The 15334-nt window shown below is 40.7% G+C and overlaps 1 protein-coding gene across 10 annotated transcripts in view; it reads right to left on the reverse strand.

Annotated features, from left to right (window-relative positions):
* The window catches only part of IQSEC1 (IQ motif and Sec7 domain ArfGEF 1), a 318662-nt gene that overhangs the window by 163622 nt on the left and 139706 nt on the right, over window positions 1–15334 (reverse strand). For 7 of the 10 annotated variants that reach the window (XM_082211867.1, XM_082211865.1, XM_082211868.1 and 4 more), the window contains one exon: window positions 4742–4786. The exons of the other annotated variants lie outside the window; for them this stretch is intronic. In XM_082211867.1, coding sequence (XP_082067993.1) covers window positions 4742–4786 — 45 coding nt within the window. The remainder of the gene's footprint in view (window positions 1–4741; window positions 4787–15334) is intronic. 10 annotated transcript variants of the gene reach the window in all.

Consider the following 15334-nt stretch of genomic DNA (forward strand, 5'->3'; position numbering starts at 1 on the left):
TAAGTGGCAGGAGTCAGGAGAAGGTTACCCCAGTGCTCTTTGGGCATGGCAGGAGACTGTGGTGACACCAGGCCTGTAAGCTATTCAAAATTCAGACTTTATGCTGCAGAACGGGGCACGTGAGTTTCTCCACTACCACCTAAAGCAAATAGTTGGCCAAATTCTTTATGCAAACCACCCCCCTCATCTAACACACACACACACACACACACACACACACAGGCAGTTGTTAGCAGTACCTAAATGAAACCGATTTATTACGAAAGGATTTCATGTAAATCCACTTTACCCTTCCATTATTTGGCTATGGGTTCTATTCTATCTTTATATTATCTACACACAACTGCACATGCATACACACAATCTGAAGCAAATATGCTCAAATTAAATTATTCATCAGGAGAAACAAGGAAGGGAGAAAGTTAATCACTGCAGAAACACTATCAAAAGCATTTTGTGGTAGACGGTTCAGACCTTTTCTGAGACCTCTTCCTGCTTTTCGATGAAGAAAAAATAAGTTTGTCACTCTCTGCATTCAAAATGTAGGTGCTTAGTGGTTTAAAAAAATACTCACCCAGACACTTTGACAGCTTCTAATACTGAGTATACTGTACTGTGCTTAAAGCAAATGCTAATGGGGACTTTTGTGAATGAAAGGCGCAACAATCTCAACACCCATGCTCTCCATCTTTCCTCTCTTTCCCTTGGAAAACAAACAAGTAAAAATGCATTAAGTTTCATCTCACGCTCAGCCTGAATATAAAGCCGGTTCTTTGAAAGGGCATTTTTCTGCTCCTTTCTTTGTCTTCAGATTCACAGGCTTAAACAGCATAGTAACTTTTGGACGTAGTGCAGCTTCCGCATTGTGATGTTCAGTGAGCTGCGTTCAGCTGTTGTATATTCATTTATGGAACTCAGTGGACGGCAGCAAACGAAAGGAGAGTACTCTAAGAGGCCATTAAGAAGAAGCTATGGTGAATAAGCTGAAAAAATATAGTACACCTCCTCTTGAAGAATGGTTGCCTTAGCAATCAGTGATGCAGAAGCAAGCCTTTAGTTAAAAAGGCATCGGTGAGAGAATATGAACTAACTGCAGCATAAGTTCAGAGTCTGGCCTACATTGCAATGAAATGCTCTTGAAAAATAATAATGAAGACAGGTGAAATATATATATTCTTGCCCCAAGGGTACAATGATTTTGTGCAATTTGCTTAGAGGTGTGTTGGTGAATTGCCATAGAACCTTTCAAGAAACCACAACCATTGTTACTCTTGCAGCATGATGCATAAACATTCTAACTAGTTAAAGTTAAAAGGGGGAAAGTTAAAGACAGAAGCAGTAATTGGAAAGCAGGATAAGCATCTGTGTTTGAGCTGCTAGCTGTATCAAATTCTCTGGGACTCTACATACATCTTACAAAACCCAATTTCAAGGCTTCTAAAATAAAATAAAAGCATAAAGTTTACACTTGCAGGGATGTGGGAAACCAACTTTGGTCTTCCATGGCATGTCCACTGACCACTCCTATGCATTTCTACTCAGAAATAAGTTCAATCAGATTTCCCCCCAGGTACGTTTGTATAGAACTATGGACTAAAAACCTTTAAGACTTGCCCCTCCTGAAATTCTGTGTACATCACTACACAGTGACTTGCATGACTGTATAAGGATAAGGGAGCAACAGCTCCCTGGCCCTGCTGGTGTGGATGTGTCCCATCTTATGAAAAGCTCACCATCCTTTTGCCAAGCAAGGAGGGCAAAAACCACAATAAAAGAAGTATTGAAGAGACTAAAATATTTGTGAAAATCCCCTACCCGGATTGATCTGCACTAAAAAACTAACCATACCATACTACCAAGAACTTGATATTCCCTTATCTCTAGTTGTGTTTAGATTTTTATTAAGCTTTGGTTGGATATTTTCCAGAGTGCACACTCATTCAAAATGAGCATCATCACATTTTCCCCAACTGCTGCTTACTATTTTGGCTTATAGCATCATGTGTTCCAGTTTGACACATTTGGAGGGAAGTAGTCATCACTGGCAGACACTATAGCAAATGTTATTTCAACCCGAACAAATCTTTAAGCAGACAGGGACTTTGAAGCAATTTTTCTGTGTGATTCCTACAATTTTCCCCATACAGTTTTTATACATTCTTATACAATGCAGCTCTAGGATACAGTTGCATCAAGGAAGTAATATTTAACCCAGGACTGAGATGTTGTATACATCTTCTGCCTCCCAGGACTTCAAGTGCAGCAGCTGACAATCATGTTACTACATTCATGCAAACAGGCAGGGGCTGTATTTTTTGTGCTCTGAGCAAGTCATTGCTATTACAGTGTGCCTCCAACCTCTAGAGGCATTCAGGCCACCCTCTATGGAGAAGTTTACAAATTTATGATCCCGATAGGCAACTAGTTTGGGCAATGTAATATGAGGTCCGCAGGTCAACCTCATTCAGGCAACTCACAGAAGGAATCATCATCACGCCACCATCATTTATTAGTCACTTTTCTTTCATTTGCCTTTAGCTCAACTGAAGGTGGTGTGTACATCTATTCAAGGAGAAACAGGGAGTCTGTTCAACTTGGCATGCCTCCATGCCAAGACAAAAGTGTGGTGGGTCGTTATCTGAGACATGTTGTTTGCAGATGACACAGCCTTGATAGGGCACTCCAAGGAAGCTCTACGGAGTCTCATATACCATTTTGCCCAAGATTGCATGACGTTCAGCCTTACCATCAGCCTGATGAAGAGCAACACCCTGTGTCAGGACACTGCCAGCATTTCATGCATCTGCATTGGTGACCACCACACTTGAGGTGATAGACAATTTTATCTATTTGGGCTCCACCATAAGTAGCAACCTCTCCATCGACACTGAACTGGACAAGTGTATTGGCAAGACAGCTACAACAATTGCTCGCTTCTCTAAAAGGGTGTGGGATAATATGATGTTGATGACCAATACCAAAATGAAGGTCTACCAGACTTGTGTGTTGAGCACGCTGCTTTATGGTAATGAGACATGGGCAACTTGCACCCACCAGGACTGATACCTTCTGCATCACTGTGTCAGGAAGAATTTGGGCATCATAAGGCAGGACAGAGTCTCAAACAAAGATGTGCTCTCCCAAGCCCACATTCCTAGCATGTTTGCACTCCTGTCTCAGTGACATCTATGCTGGCATGGCCATGTCCAAAGAATGGAAGATAGCAGGATCCCCAAGAACATGCTTCAGGCACCAGGCCCACTAGCAGACCAACTCTGAGTTACAAAGATGTCTTCAAATGTGACATGAAGGCTGGCAACATTAACCCCCCTGTGTGGGAATATCTTGCAGACAACCACATCGCCTAGAGACAGTCAGGTCATGTATCCACAGCAGTGACCAGAGGAGGAATGACTGCTGGGAGGAGTTCAGAAAGAAGAAATGCCATGGTGCATCTGCAGCAGCGCAATGCCATGGTGCATCTGCAGATGCCTTCATCTGCCCCACCTGCAACAAAACATGTATCTCCCGTATCAGTCTCTATAGCCACAGCAGGCACCGTAACTCTCCAACAGTTTGACTACACCACCAAAGGCACACTCTTCCATTATCTTCGAACAGAGATGGATGCCAACCAACCAACCAGGTCCGGAAATGTATGGGGTCCCTTATTAGCCGTCCAGTGTTGTGCCTTTAACATTTACCAATTCAGGCGGCAACCCTTTACATACCAGGGAGCAATCCCCATGGAATTCAGTGCTGCTCACTTCTGAGTAATGTACAATTATTGTGGCATGAATTCACACTAGAAATCACGAGAGCAGGGACCACTTCTCAGCCACTTAAATGCTAAGTATGCATGAAACTGCAATGTTCCATTGCATAGGAGGAAGACAGAAAGAGAACCAGGCAGTCAAACAACTTTTCTCCCAGCAGAGACCTGCAACAGCATGGACCTCTTCTGAAGCAAAGCAAGACATTTTTCAGTTTAGTTGGCTGCTAGCTATTTGTAGAACATCAGTACTCAAGTGCCCACAATGTCTTTGCAAAGGAGGACGATGCAGAAAATACCAGAACTTTGTCACATCTTTGTGACCTTTCACTGGCCACATCCCATGACTTCTTAGTAGCCCCATCAGAAATACATTTCACAAGTATCTTAAGTTTTGTGTGAAAGGTCATCATTTCTTTCTTTGTGTGATGCTTTGAATTTCATGTTGAAAAAGATCGAGCCACTAGTGAGCCACAAAAGAATGGCGAGGACAGTCTGGGGCAGTTCCCCAGCAACAACCCTGCTCCAATGAAGTTACACAACACAGATGTTGCTGCCTCAGCTGCATCAGAAGCTGAGGAAGAAGAAAGCAGCAACAAAACAGGAGAGTTGTGGAGAACTCCTGCGGCAATGAGTGTCCTTGGAAGATGTAACTGCAGGCAGGCAGGTGGATCAGTGCAGGGTGGGCTTTGCAAGCCTTCTGGCTCTTTCTGTTGCTGCCACCATTAGTTACTGTGGGAGTTTTTAGGCAAACTGTGGGGATGGGGTGGGTTGAAGGAGCTGTGAGGAGCTGAGGGTTGGGACAAGGTGAAAATGAGGGGAGTGGCAGGTAGCCGGGGTTGGTGAGCAGTGCAAGTAGGGGAGGCAGCGCCTAGTAAAATCAAAATCAAAAATAGTGTTGTCACACTGAAGTTAACCCTTCTATTTATGTTTTTTTTAAAAAAAATATGCAGTGTAGTTTTACAATACCTGAGTGGATCAGTTGAAAGGCTGCTTCGTGTTTCCAAGGAAGTCCTGAGATAATTGCAAAAGAATAAAATTAAAAATATTAAACACAGTTTTTGACAAGTGCACAAAGAAAGTCCCATACCAAAGTAAGTTGTTTAACATTTAAAGGTTTTTTTAAGCTGCATATTAGAATATACTGAATAATGTGATTTTAACTTGGATTTAAAGCCTGCCAATTAGCTTTGAAAAACAATTTTTTAGCTGAATGTCATATGCATAAAGATTTTCACATGCCAAGCCAAAGTAATGTTTTAGAGAGAACCCAATTTTAGTGTAAGTATTTGCTATAAGTATTTGAAACCTACAGTATAAATATTAATTTTTATATCAGTCTCTAGTCTGCTACATCAGGTTACAAATGTTATATTTAACTGTGTATGAATAGTCTACTGTCATATTTTTATAGAGTCTGCTTGAGAGATTAAGAAAGCTTCAATTTTTGTGCTGATGGTTTCAGTACAACTTTGAAATGGCTTTTGTTTACCTGTCATTCCCTCTATTAAAAAAAGAAGTGCTATTGCAGTAAAAAAACCACACAGCATATCAACCCAATAAAAACAACTGTAAACAAATTCAGAACACCAAAACCATGAACTAAAAATTACACAGCTAAAGACGCCTTAGAGTTGCCTATCATCATAACCTCCCTAACAGGACTGTTGTTAATCCTCAGTAATGTTTTATTCTGCATTGGTTGATGTGTGGCTTTTTGTTTTTTTTAATGTTTTAATGTTTTGTAAACTGCTTTGAGATTTTTTTAAACAACAACAACAATGAAGGATCATATTTGTAGGTTGGGAAGAGTTCTTACAGATATATAAAATCAACTAGCCCAGAACCAGGAACCCCAGCTGCTATGTGGTAGAATTTCCATGACTTAGAAAGAAATTGGACCAGATAGATCTGCATCACTGTAAAGCTTAGGTTCCCCAAAGTCTTTGGATTATGGAGAGATTTGACCAACGCACATGCATGGAGGCATGTAATTGCAATAGAGCCAGGGGCCGCCTTCTTAACATCATGCTCTCACTCGCTGTTGGAATTAAATTAAAACCCATATGGTAGTAAATTTTAAAAAATCAACTCAAATCAATCCTTTCATCCCCCCCCCCCGAATGAGACCATAAACATTTCAGTAGCTTTTTTCATAAGAAATGAGTACTTCTAATTGAAATGCATATGTGCCTAGGATTCAGTATCAAATGACACCACTGCTAGCAGGGCAGCCTTAGAGATGGATGAGCTGTGTGGCTTCCTCAGGTACCAAGCTGAGCTCATTGGCTGTTTTTATCTACATGTACTATGTGCAGTGAGCCAAGGTGGCAAAAGCAAGTATCTGCAACTTTTTTTTAAAAAAAGCTCTGCATAGTATTGGGGTACTAATTAGCTTTAAAGTATGCAAACCCACCCACCCACCCCATTTTCTGTGTCAGGTAAAAGTAAGTGGAACACAGCTTTACTTTGAGGCAACAGTAGAGACCACTTAGCACTTCAAATACTGTAAGGACTCCAAGCATTATATAAATGATAATAAAATAAACCCATAAGCTGTAAGAGATCAGGCGGCATACTTTTTTTAATTATGATGTTTTATTTTTTTAAGATAAAAAGAATGTTCTAAAACAATGCTTGCCAAAAGATAGGACAAGCTACAAAACAAAACATTTAAAGTTAAACCTGTGATGGTCCTGCTGTGTGGTTTGATGAATTTCCACTGCTCAGGATGGAGCTTTTCAGGCTTTGGTTTGTGCAAACTGTAGCACAGTGGCTGAGAGGTCAAAGTTTTGAGCAATGTCATTATTGAGGAATAGGGTAGGAAGCCTCTCATGTGCCATGACAGAACGTAAATACATTTTGATGAGCTTCCATTTCAATCCACTTGCCACTGGCAACTGGAACTGGAGCTGTTAGGAAAATCTGTACTACTACCCAGACTTTTTGCTACATCACATTTTAGTGTCATGGATTTACTGCAGGGCATCTTACGGTGAGTCATTTCCAGGAATGTGATGGAGCTGGCCCAACTCAACACAAAGATCTGCACCATCAATGTCAGAGTGGTTGTCATCAGTGAGAGCTCTGTGTAGAGTGTCTCTCCAAATCTCTTCTGGTAGCTTTTCAAGGTTGTACAAGAATCTGATTATATTCCTGTGAGATTCCTGTGAGATTGCTCTTTAGGTGAAGCTTAAGTGGTGCTAACAAGAGTGTAAAGTAACTCCCGTTTGAAGATTTCTTCTGGACTATTGCACTCCTCATTGTGATTCTGACCTTCATATTCAAACTGGCCTCTTCTTGCGGTGCTTACGGGGGCTTTTGTGAGCTCTTTTGATGTGCTAACTGTCTCTGTGCAACCCCCCCCCCCCAGTTCTAGCCTGTAGGAACAGAAGGCTGTACTATGCTATGACTGATATCTTGAAGTCCATGGGTAGGTCTGCTAGGCACTGTGCTTCAGGGCGAAGATTTGCATCTGCTTGAGGCAACTCTACTATTTCCATCGGAGCATCATATACTTCTTTTGTTTGATATAGAGTATGTTTCCCACTGTCTATGCAACTTTCCCAGTGGTGAGGTTGGACACATTGTCTTTTAGTATCTGTCACTATTGAGCAGACACAGAGAACAGCACAAAGGCGCACTGTAGCATGGCAAAAGGGGTAGATTCCTCTGCTGATGAGACTGCACCTGAAACTACCAGACTAAGAGAAATGATAGTTACAGGGTAAGAATGAAGCTAATCAGTTCAATATTAAGTAGTCTTGCCTGGGCACCTTTTTCTGCCCCTTCACATTGGCACTATTATCAAAACCTTGTCCGCAGCAGTCTTTAATGTTGATGTTGCTTTTTCATCAGTGTCTTCAGCAAGAGTTCCATAAATGAGGAAATGGTGAGTAAATTCCAGCTACAATTTCCAGACAAGGTGCTACTGGAGAGTAATTTTCTGTGTCACCACAAGAAAAGGTGTAGGAGTCATGTGGGGCCAGGCTTGAAGGGATCCTGGTCTGTTGGCAACCATCTGTCTCAGGAGACAATGGAGGAGTGCCCCTTTGGGGGGGAGTCAAACCATTGGAGAGTTACAGTGCCTGCTGTGGCTATAGAGACCACTATGGGAGAGGCATGTTTCGTTGCAGCTGGAGCAGATGAAGGTGTCCACTAGTGCTGCTGCAGATACACCATGCCATTTCTTCTCTCTGCACTCCTCCCAGCAATCATTCCTTCTCTGGTCACTGCTGACTGCCGATGACTATAATGCCTGGAGACAGTCAGTCAGGTCTTGTGTCCACAGCAGCGACCAGAGGAGGACTCTTTGCTTCCTGAGTAATGGAGAAGGCCATCAGAAGACCACAACCAGAAGTCCTTTGGACAGAGCCCCAGTAAACTCTGTCCGAAGAGTGTTTGAATTTGGAGGTGGTACTCAGGAGAAGTACAACCCTATTCCCTTAACCCCATATAAGAAAAAAATGAAGCACATCTATCATTGTGCTGGTTTCCACCGCAAGCAGGAGCTGCAGGTGAGAATTTGTGGTCAGTGCATGCAGTAATTTTCACATGCGACCCCAGCATTGTATACACATGCATGGGTCCTCACAGGTGGGCAGCAGCAGGGCCCACAGCATCATACCTGAACCAGGCCCCATAAACCCTCTGGGTGGCCCTGCAAAGCTGAACAGTTGTGTTGAAGGCACTCCTTGCCCAAGGTGCTGTATATTTGTCCTAGAGCCAGACCTGACTGCCCGCCTTATGACTCAAACGCTCAGAGGAGTCCACTAGTGGACAGCATAGAAATGTAACAAATAATTAAATCGAGCCCAGAAAATTTCTCAGACCACCTTAACCTGTGGCACCTTTGGCCTTACCTCTCCATTTCTCCAGTTACCCTATGGGATAAAAACGTTATAAGAAAGGGTATGATTCAAACGAGTTTATAGGCAAGGAAAATGACAAGAGATTAAGAACCAGATGAAATCTGCCCTCCTCTGGTTCCATGCAAAGGAAAACATCAAAGGCCCTTTGAAGTGGCTGTTCAGCATGGCCTCCGATGGCGCCTTTGAGGGCTGACATCCTGATGCGGCTGCTGATGCTTTGCTTTATCTGGTCTAGCATGCCACACGCAGCATGTTGCTTCCCCAGATGGAAACAGTAAAGATATTTGTCTGCAGTGGTTGGGGGGAAAGATGTCCACTGCAGTAGTAAAATGGTATCCAAGGCAGGAAATGAAAGATGAACATAGGGCTCTTCACTTGGAATCACTGGCAGTTAAAACATGAGCTCCCTCCAGGCATTTTATAATAGCCTTCAAGATTTGAAAGAGGCCATACTGGTATGTGCAAATGTAATTTTTACTAGGAGAAAATTGAATATCTATTTAATGTGGCTCATTCCTCAGAAAGAAATCAGGATTCATTTTCCACTGCTAATACAAGGCACAGAAAGACATTGTGTAGAAAACCTGTATTACACAGTTGCTATTCCTGGCATATCAGAGACACCAGAAATAGCTACAGAGATTACCGACTTGAGTTTGGAACTTATTCTTGACCTAGACAGACTGTCTGCAAAAATTAAAAGCAAAAATAATGCTTTCATAATCTGCCTGCATGTGCAACCCTTACTAGCATAAGTAGTCTCAATTCTGTAAATTGCTCCATGTGCAATAATCCCCATGGAGTTCAAAAGAGAGAAAGGCCACAGACAGGAACACAATGTGAATTAATTGATTGTATCAAAGATGGGTGTTAACTGAGATCACTGTGATTTACACACACATGGGGAAATTGTCCCTTTCATCTTTAATATATATATACATACTTACTATGAAGAATAATGGTTGTATAGAATCAGGAAACACACACAATTCTTTTAAGAGCATTTCTTTAAATACAAGGCTCTCCAGGAGAAAAGGCATAAAGAAATACAAGAGAAAAAATTGCTCACAGGGAAAGCCTTGATATTTTATTTCTCAGCTCCTTTCAAACGGCTGGTAGAATTAGGTAACCAATTTACCTTTGCTGCTGTAATGCTTCAGGCTTACTCTATTTGAATGGGAAATCTAGGACTCAATAGTACACTGCTAAAAATAATATTATGCTGGTCTTTTAAAATTTAAATAAAACATGTGCTAAAGAACCTTTTTCGAAAATAAAAAATAAAGAGATGAAAAACCGTTATTCTGTTTCTTTCTCTAAGGTAAAAACAGATTCACACTTTAGATGATAAACATTCATATTGAAAGTCTTTCACAATTTATTGCAACTGATATTGTGCAACAGGGACTGTGTTTTTAGAAACATGTTTGAAATCCTGAAACTGAGGGTGGCTCATACTTTGCAAAGTTATTTAGTTGACAGTTGAAAATAGAATCAACTGAGCAATTGGTCATACATGAAATTGTGAGTGCCTTCTTTTGTGGCCTTCTTTTTTATAACCCAAAGGTAAGTTGCTCTTACATGGTGAAACCACCACACCATTACATACAGCTGTTTCATACACAAAATTCCCATGGTGAATTTCAGTTTGCAAATGGATACTTTATCATAATGCATAATGTGGGCTTCTCTGTTTATACATAGGCAGTTAAAAAACACACCACGATTTACTGTTACAAAATAAAACTGTCATTTCCCAGATACCATTTAAGTTAACCTACACAATTTCAATTTTTTGACAAGTAAGCTTTTACCCCCGCACTAGCATCCATTAGAGTTGCTGAAGTATTCTTTTTCCATAAACACTTGGAGGCAAAATTCAAAAAGTGGTTCCTCAAAGCATTTTACGTAGTACTATATTATCTGGTAATGATCGTCCTCAGAAACAAGATCCTTTTACTATGCTTCTGCTGAAATCCCATTTAGTGAAAGCCCTTTAAATTTTCATTTTTTTAAAAGCTCTCCCACTTGCTTTTGTTTGGCATCAATGATAGCTGCCACTTCATTAGTTAGTACCTGCATCCCACACAAGGGGATTTTAATTTATGGCGCCATCTAACTATTTTTTCTTCTTTTTTAAAGGTGGTAAACCAGTAATTAAAGCACTGTAGTACAGTAAGACAATCTTACTCGGCTACGAGTGATCGCCAAAGAAGAAGAACAACAGTAATCAGAAAGTCAGGGGCACAGGAAGTTGCCTTAGTCCAAGTCAGAGCATTCGTTCAGTATTATTTACTCTGACTGGCAGTGGCTTTCCAAGGTTTCAGACATGGATCTCGTCCAGCCCTTCCTGAGATGCCAGGTATTGAACCTGGCAACTTGTCAGGCATGGAGAGTCTTCCCCTCCCTTCAGTAACTTCACAGACAAGAATTAACAAGTTTATATTTTATAGTCCTGTTTATTCAGACATCTGGTTACAAGCAAAAATCCACATCTCTCCACAAGGAGAGCAATTGGCTACTCTAAATCCTCCCCCTTCCGTCCCTAGCAACATCCTGGGCACCAACAGGAAATTCCTCCTCTCCGCATTCTTTGTTCTCTAATACGGACAGACCTCCTAGTTCTTGGAGAGGGAGGGTCCCCCACACTTTCTAATGACGTCTCTGATGGCTGTTCCCTCCCTTCTGCCTCTCTTCCCATTATCTCATAACTAGGCAACTCCTGTTGAAACTGCTCAGTGTCTGTGTTTCTCTCTGCTCCTGAAACTGCTGGAAATGGGGGGGGGGATCTCCCCCTCCTCTTCAGAGAGGAGCTGATCTGCCTGAGAATGCATCCCCCAATCCTCTGATTCAGACCATACCCTGACACACCTTCTGTACACAAAGCAGATTTTCTACCACTGAGCTATGGTCCCCCCAGCTTTCTAATTCAGGCACAATAGAGCAATGTGTCTGTTGTTTAGGAAGCAATCACAAGGACAATAAGCTTCTAAATAAAGACACAGTGGCCTTATACAAGAAAGTCATGTGTTCCACTGTATTTTAAATGAAAAACTGTTGACAGCAACCAAACATCCCCCCCCCAAACAACACAGGAAAAAACTTGGAATATAGTGAGTGGGTTAGAAATGGTGTCATATAGATTCCATGTAAAAAGTGAAAATAAAGGAAAGCAATTCTATACTAAAAGAGCAATTCTAACCGTTGATCTGTCATGCTGGTGAGGGTTCTGAGGAGCCAGAGGGATGAGGCTCCATCAGCAAGCAGCATTCCAATGTAACTGCCCAATGATGGCAGAAGCCACTGCTGCCAGTACCCCTGCCATCAGTAGTCAGTACAAACTTCCAAAATTGGGCATTTCAGGAACAAGTTGGAGCCATCCCAGGATCAGCTGGATCCTGAAACAGCCCAACTGCTGTCATGTGATGTCAACAGTCTGCTCCATTCCTCTGGCCTCTTCACCCCCACCTTCTGTGGGGCTGTGGTCGACATATCTGGATCAAGTACCTACTACTGCTGGCCAAAGCTTTGAACTGTGCTCTACATGCCTACTGCGAAGACAATTCCCGCTCCAATTTATAAACAGTATCAAAAGATATTGGACACATATATTGACACATAATTTTGAAGTAACTGTACTGATCAGTTTCCCCCCAATCTATAAATTCACTTATAAAACTGTATATATCTTCTAGATAGGACACAATTTCAACACATCCTGTAATTCGCAGCATGTATAATTTTTTAAAAGTGTTGCTTCGCTCCCTGTTCCCTTTGTTTGCTTTCAGCCCAGTCCAGAAGAAGGGAATAGTGATGAATTTTAAGGAGGCTTCTCTCTATATGTCTTCTTGCCTCTCTTTGTTAATGTGACAATTCTCAAGGGTGAACTTAATTTACTTGTAATTAAGTTTCGTTTACTATAGCCTTCACATGAAAATGTCAGCCGATTTGTGAATATGGCTGTGTCTTGACTTCAACATATTTTTTTTAAAAAAAACTGTCTTAAGAATATTGTTACTAGAACATTTAAACATCCTCTCAGCCTCTTCGTGGAGTGACAATTTGTTGTACAAAGTGAAGATATGCTAAAGAGACACTAAGCCGCACTGATTAGCTGATCGCCTCTGTAGAACCTTGATTGTGCTGAGTGACACTAAGCATTTTTGTGACCTCGAGGGAATTAGAGTACAGATACAAAACAGCTTGTGTACAAATGCATTAAAAATAGCACATGTTATTTCCAAAACCAGAGGAGAAAACTAGGTGTTCTAAATAATTACACCCCTGTAGGAAAATGATGATTCTCGTCTTCACTTGCCTTCCCTATGGGCACAGGTTTATTCTAGGTTTTAGGATTATTATTTTTCTAGGAATGGACTAGCTTTAGGACATCTGCTAGGACCATGCCCCAAAGATGAAAATATAAGGGAAAGACATAGCCCAGTTCCAAGTTAAGGGCAATTATTTGTCCTGTAAATTGATGGCACAAGCAGCAGCTAGAACTAGAAGCAAAGGTACCTTCACAGTTCATGACTTATGTTGTAATTCTATGCACAATTTCTTGGAAGGAAGAAACATTTATTTAACATGCATTAACCAAGCCCTTATTCCATGGATAAGCATGGGTATATTCCATTTCACCTTTATAATAGCCTATGAAGATTATTTTATTATTACTATTTTATTGCTTTTAAAGGTGAAAACCTTCTCAAGATGTTTTACAAAATAAAAACACACACCATGAAACAGTAAAATATCAACTAGAACAATATCATTAAAATATTCCAAATCAAAATTAATTATTAGTAAGATATATGCAACATACAATATAAAACCAGCATCAGTTAAAGCAGACTGGAAGGGTTTAGGTGAACTGCGTGCAACGCGCTTCTTGGCTGAATGGGAATTTCAGTTTTCCTTGTCTTAATCTCAACATTCTGTTCAGTAATCACAGGAATTCTCACTGAATCATAGAATCATAGAATAGAATCATAGAGTTGGAAGAGACCACAAGGGCCATCGAGTCCAACCCCCTGCCAAGCAGGAATCCTGTGGTGTTTGTTTCTGAGTAAGCATGCATATAACTGAGCTACAAATCTCAAACACATCTAAGGACAGGCCATTTGAAACTTGCCATTGATGTTACACACACACACAACTAGAATGTTCAGCCTGTGCCTTGTGGTAGTTATAGCATTTTTCAGTTGCTCATCTACTCCCTGAGAAATGCCTAGAAAAATATGTGAATACTGTTTGTCTCAAATATATCTGTCTCTTCACGTCTGCTGTTTTCCGGCTCTCATTTCCTTTATTTCAAGCGGAAGCATTTGGGGGAAAAATGGACATAAACATAGCTAAACACAAACATGTCAGATGGCTTGACTCTTGCATGCCCATACAAATTAAGCATTCTGCCACACCCATTATCCCATATTGCCCAAACTTGTGAATGGGTTGCCCAATCATTTAACTATTTTGGGAGCCAACTGTAGGTACAAGGATGCAGATATATAGTATCATTACCACCCCATCACACTCTGCTTCACTGCTGTATTTCATGTTTCCTGTGATCAAAGCTATACCCCAGGAATTTTAGCTATTTCAAGTAGATCCACTTGCAATTGTTCATTCATTCAGTAACAGAAGCCAATGAATAAAGCAAACTTGTAAAGCTTCAGCATCCTCCTCTTCACCTATCCCTATCACACTTCCAGCTAATTTTTCAGCTTTATGGCAGCTTTATAATGATGGGATAAACAAAACCCATTCAAAGAATGGACTCTCATCTTTTGGAGCCTTCTAGAACTGTGTTTCTTCATTCATGATTTAAGTGTTCTGGATAATTGAATAATCTTGTTCAGTAACTCATAGGGCTACCTTTCAACATTTTAGGGAATTATTACACCAAGGTCCGATTTATAAATCACATTCTTCAGTTACTGCATCCTTTGTGTTATATTTTGGCATGAACCTCCATGAACTTGTAATGTTTGAATGTTGTGTGCACAAAATGACAACTTGTTTTAGGCAGATATTAGCAGAAATGTATATAAAACAATAGTTGTACACTTTAGGGGTCATAACATATCTAATAATGTAAAATATGTGTAATGATATCCTCCCCAAAGACGCAAAGTTTGATTCTGTAACAAATAATACTGACTGCTGCTTTATCAAAGCTCTAGCAAAAAACATCTCCTTGAAATGCTATATTGAAGAAGCTTATGAAACATGAACACGTTAATTGTGTGTGTGTGTGTGGCTACAACAGACTAAAAAAGGATTACAATTTTGCTAAAAGCATTAACAAGGAAGATTAACTAACTACAAAATCATTCAACTTTTGAATTGTTGCCAGAAAAAGCAAACACATAGTGCCATTATATTGCCCTGTTAAACAAAGGTTTAAAAATAGCTAGAAAGCTAGAAAACCACATGCTAAGCTTAGAATGGAAATAAAGGCAAAAGGTACCACATTGGTCAGTATCTTTCCCTCTGTGAAGAAAACCATACAGTAAGCACTACCTAGTGAAGAGAAATTGCCTTTTATTTTAAAGCAAACAATAATTGAGAATGATTATACACATGGCACCTGAGATTTTCACAGCCATCCAGCTGATTTGATTGCCCAACTCCATTACATAGGAAGTTGGCAGGGGGCGGGGGGAGACTGCTTAATCAGTTCTGAAAT

Source organism: Podarcis vaucheri, assembly GCF_965113315.1.
Source record: "Podarcis vaucheri genome assembly, chromosome: 2".
In the NCBI taxonomy this organism is placed as follows: Eukaryota; Metazoa; Chordata; class Lepidosauria; order Squamata; family Lacertidae; genus Podarcis; species Podarcis vaucheri.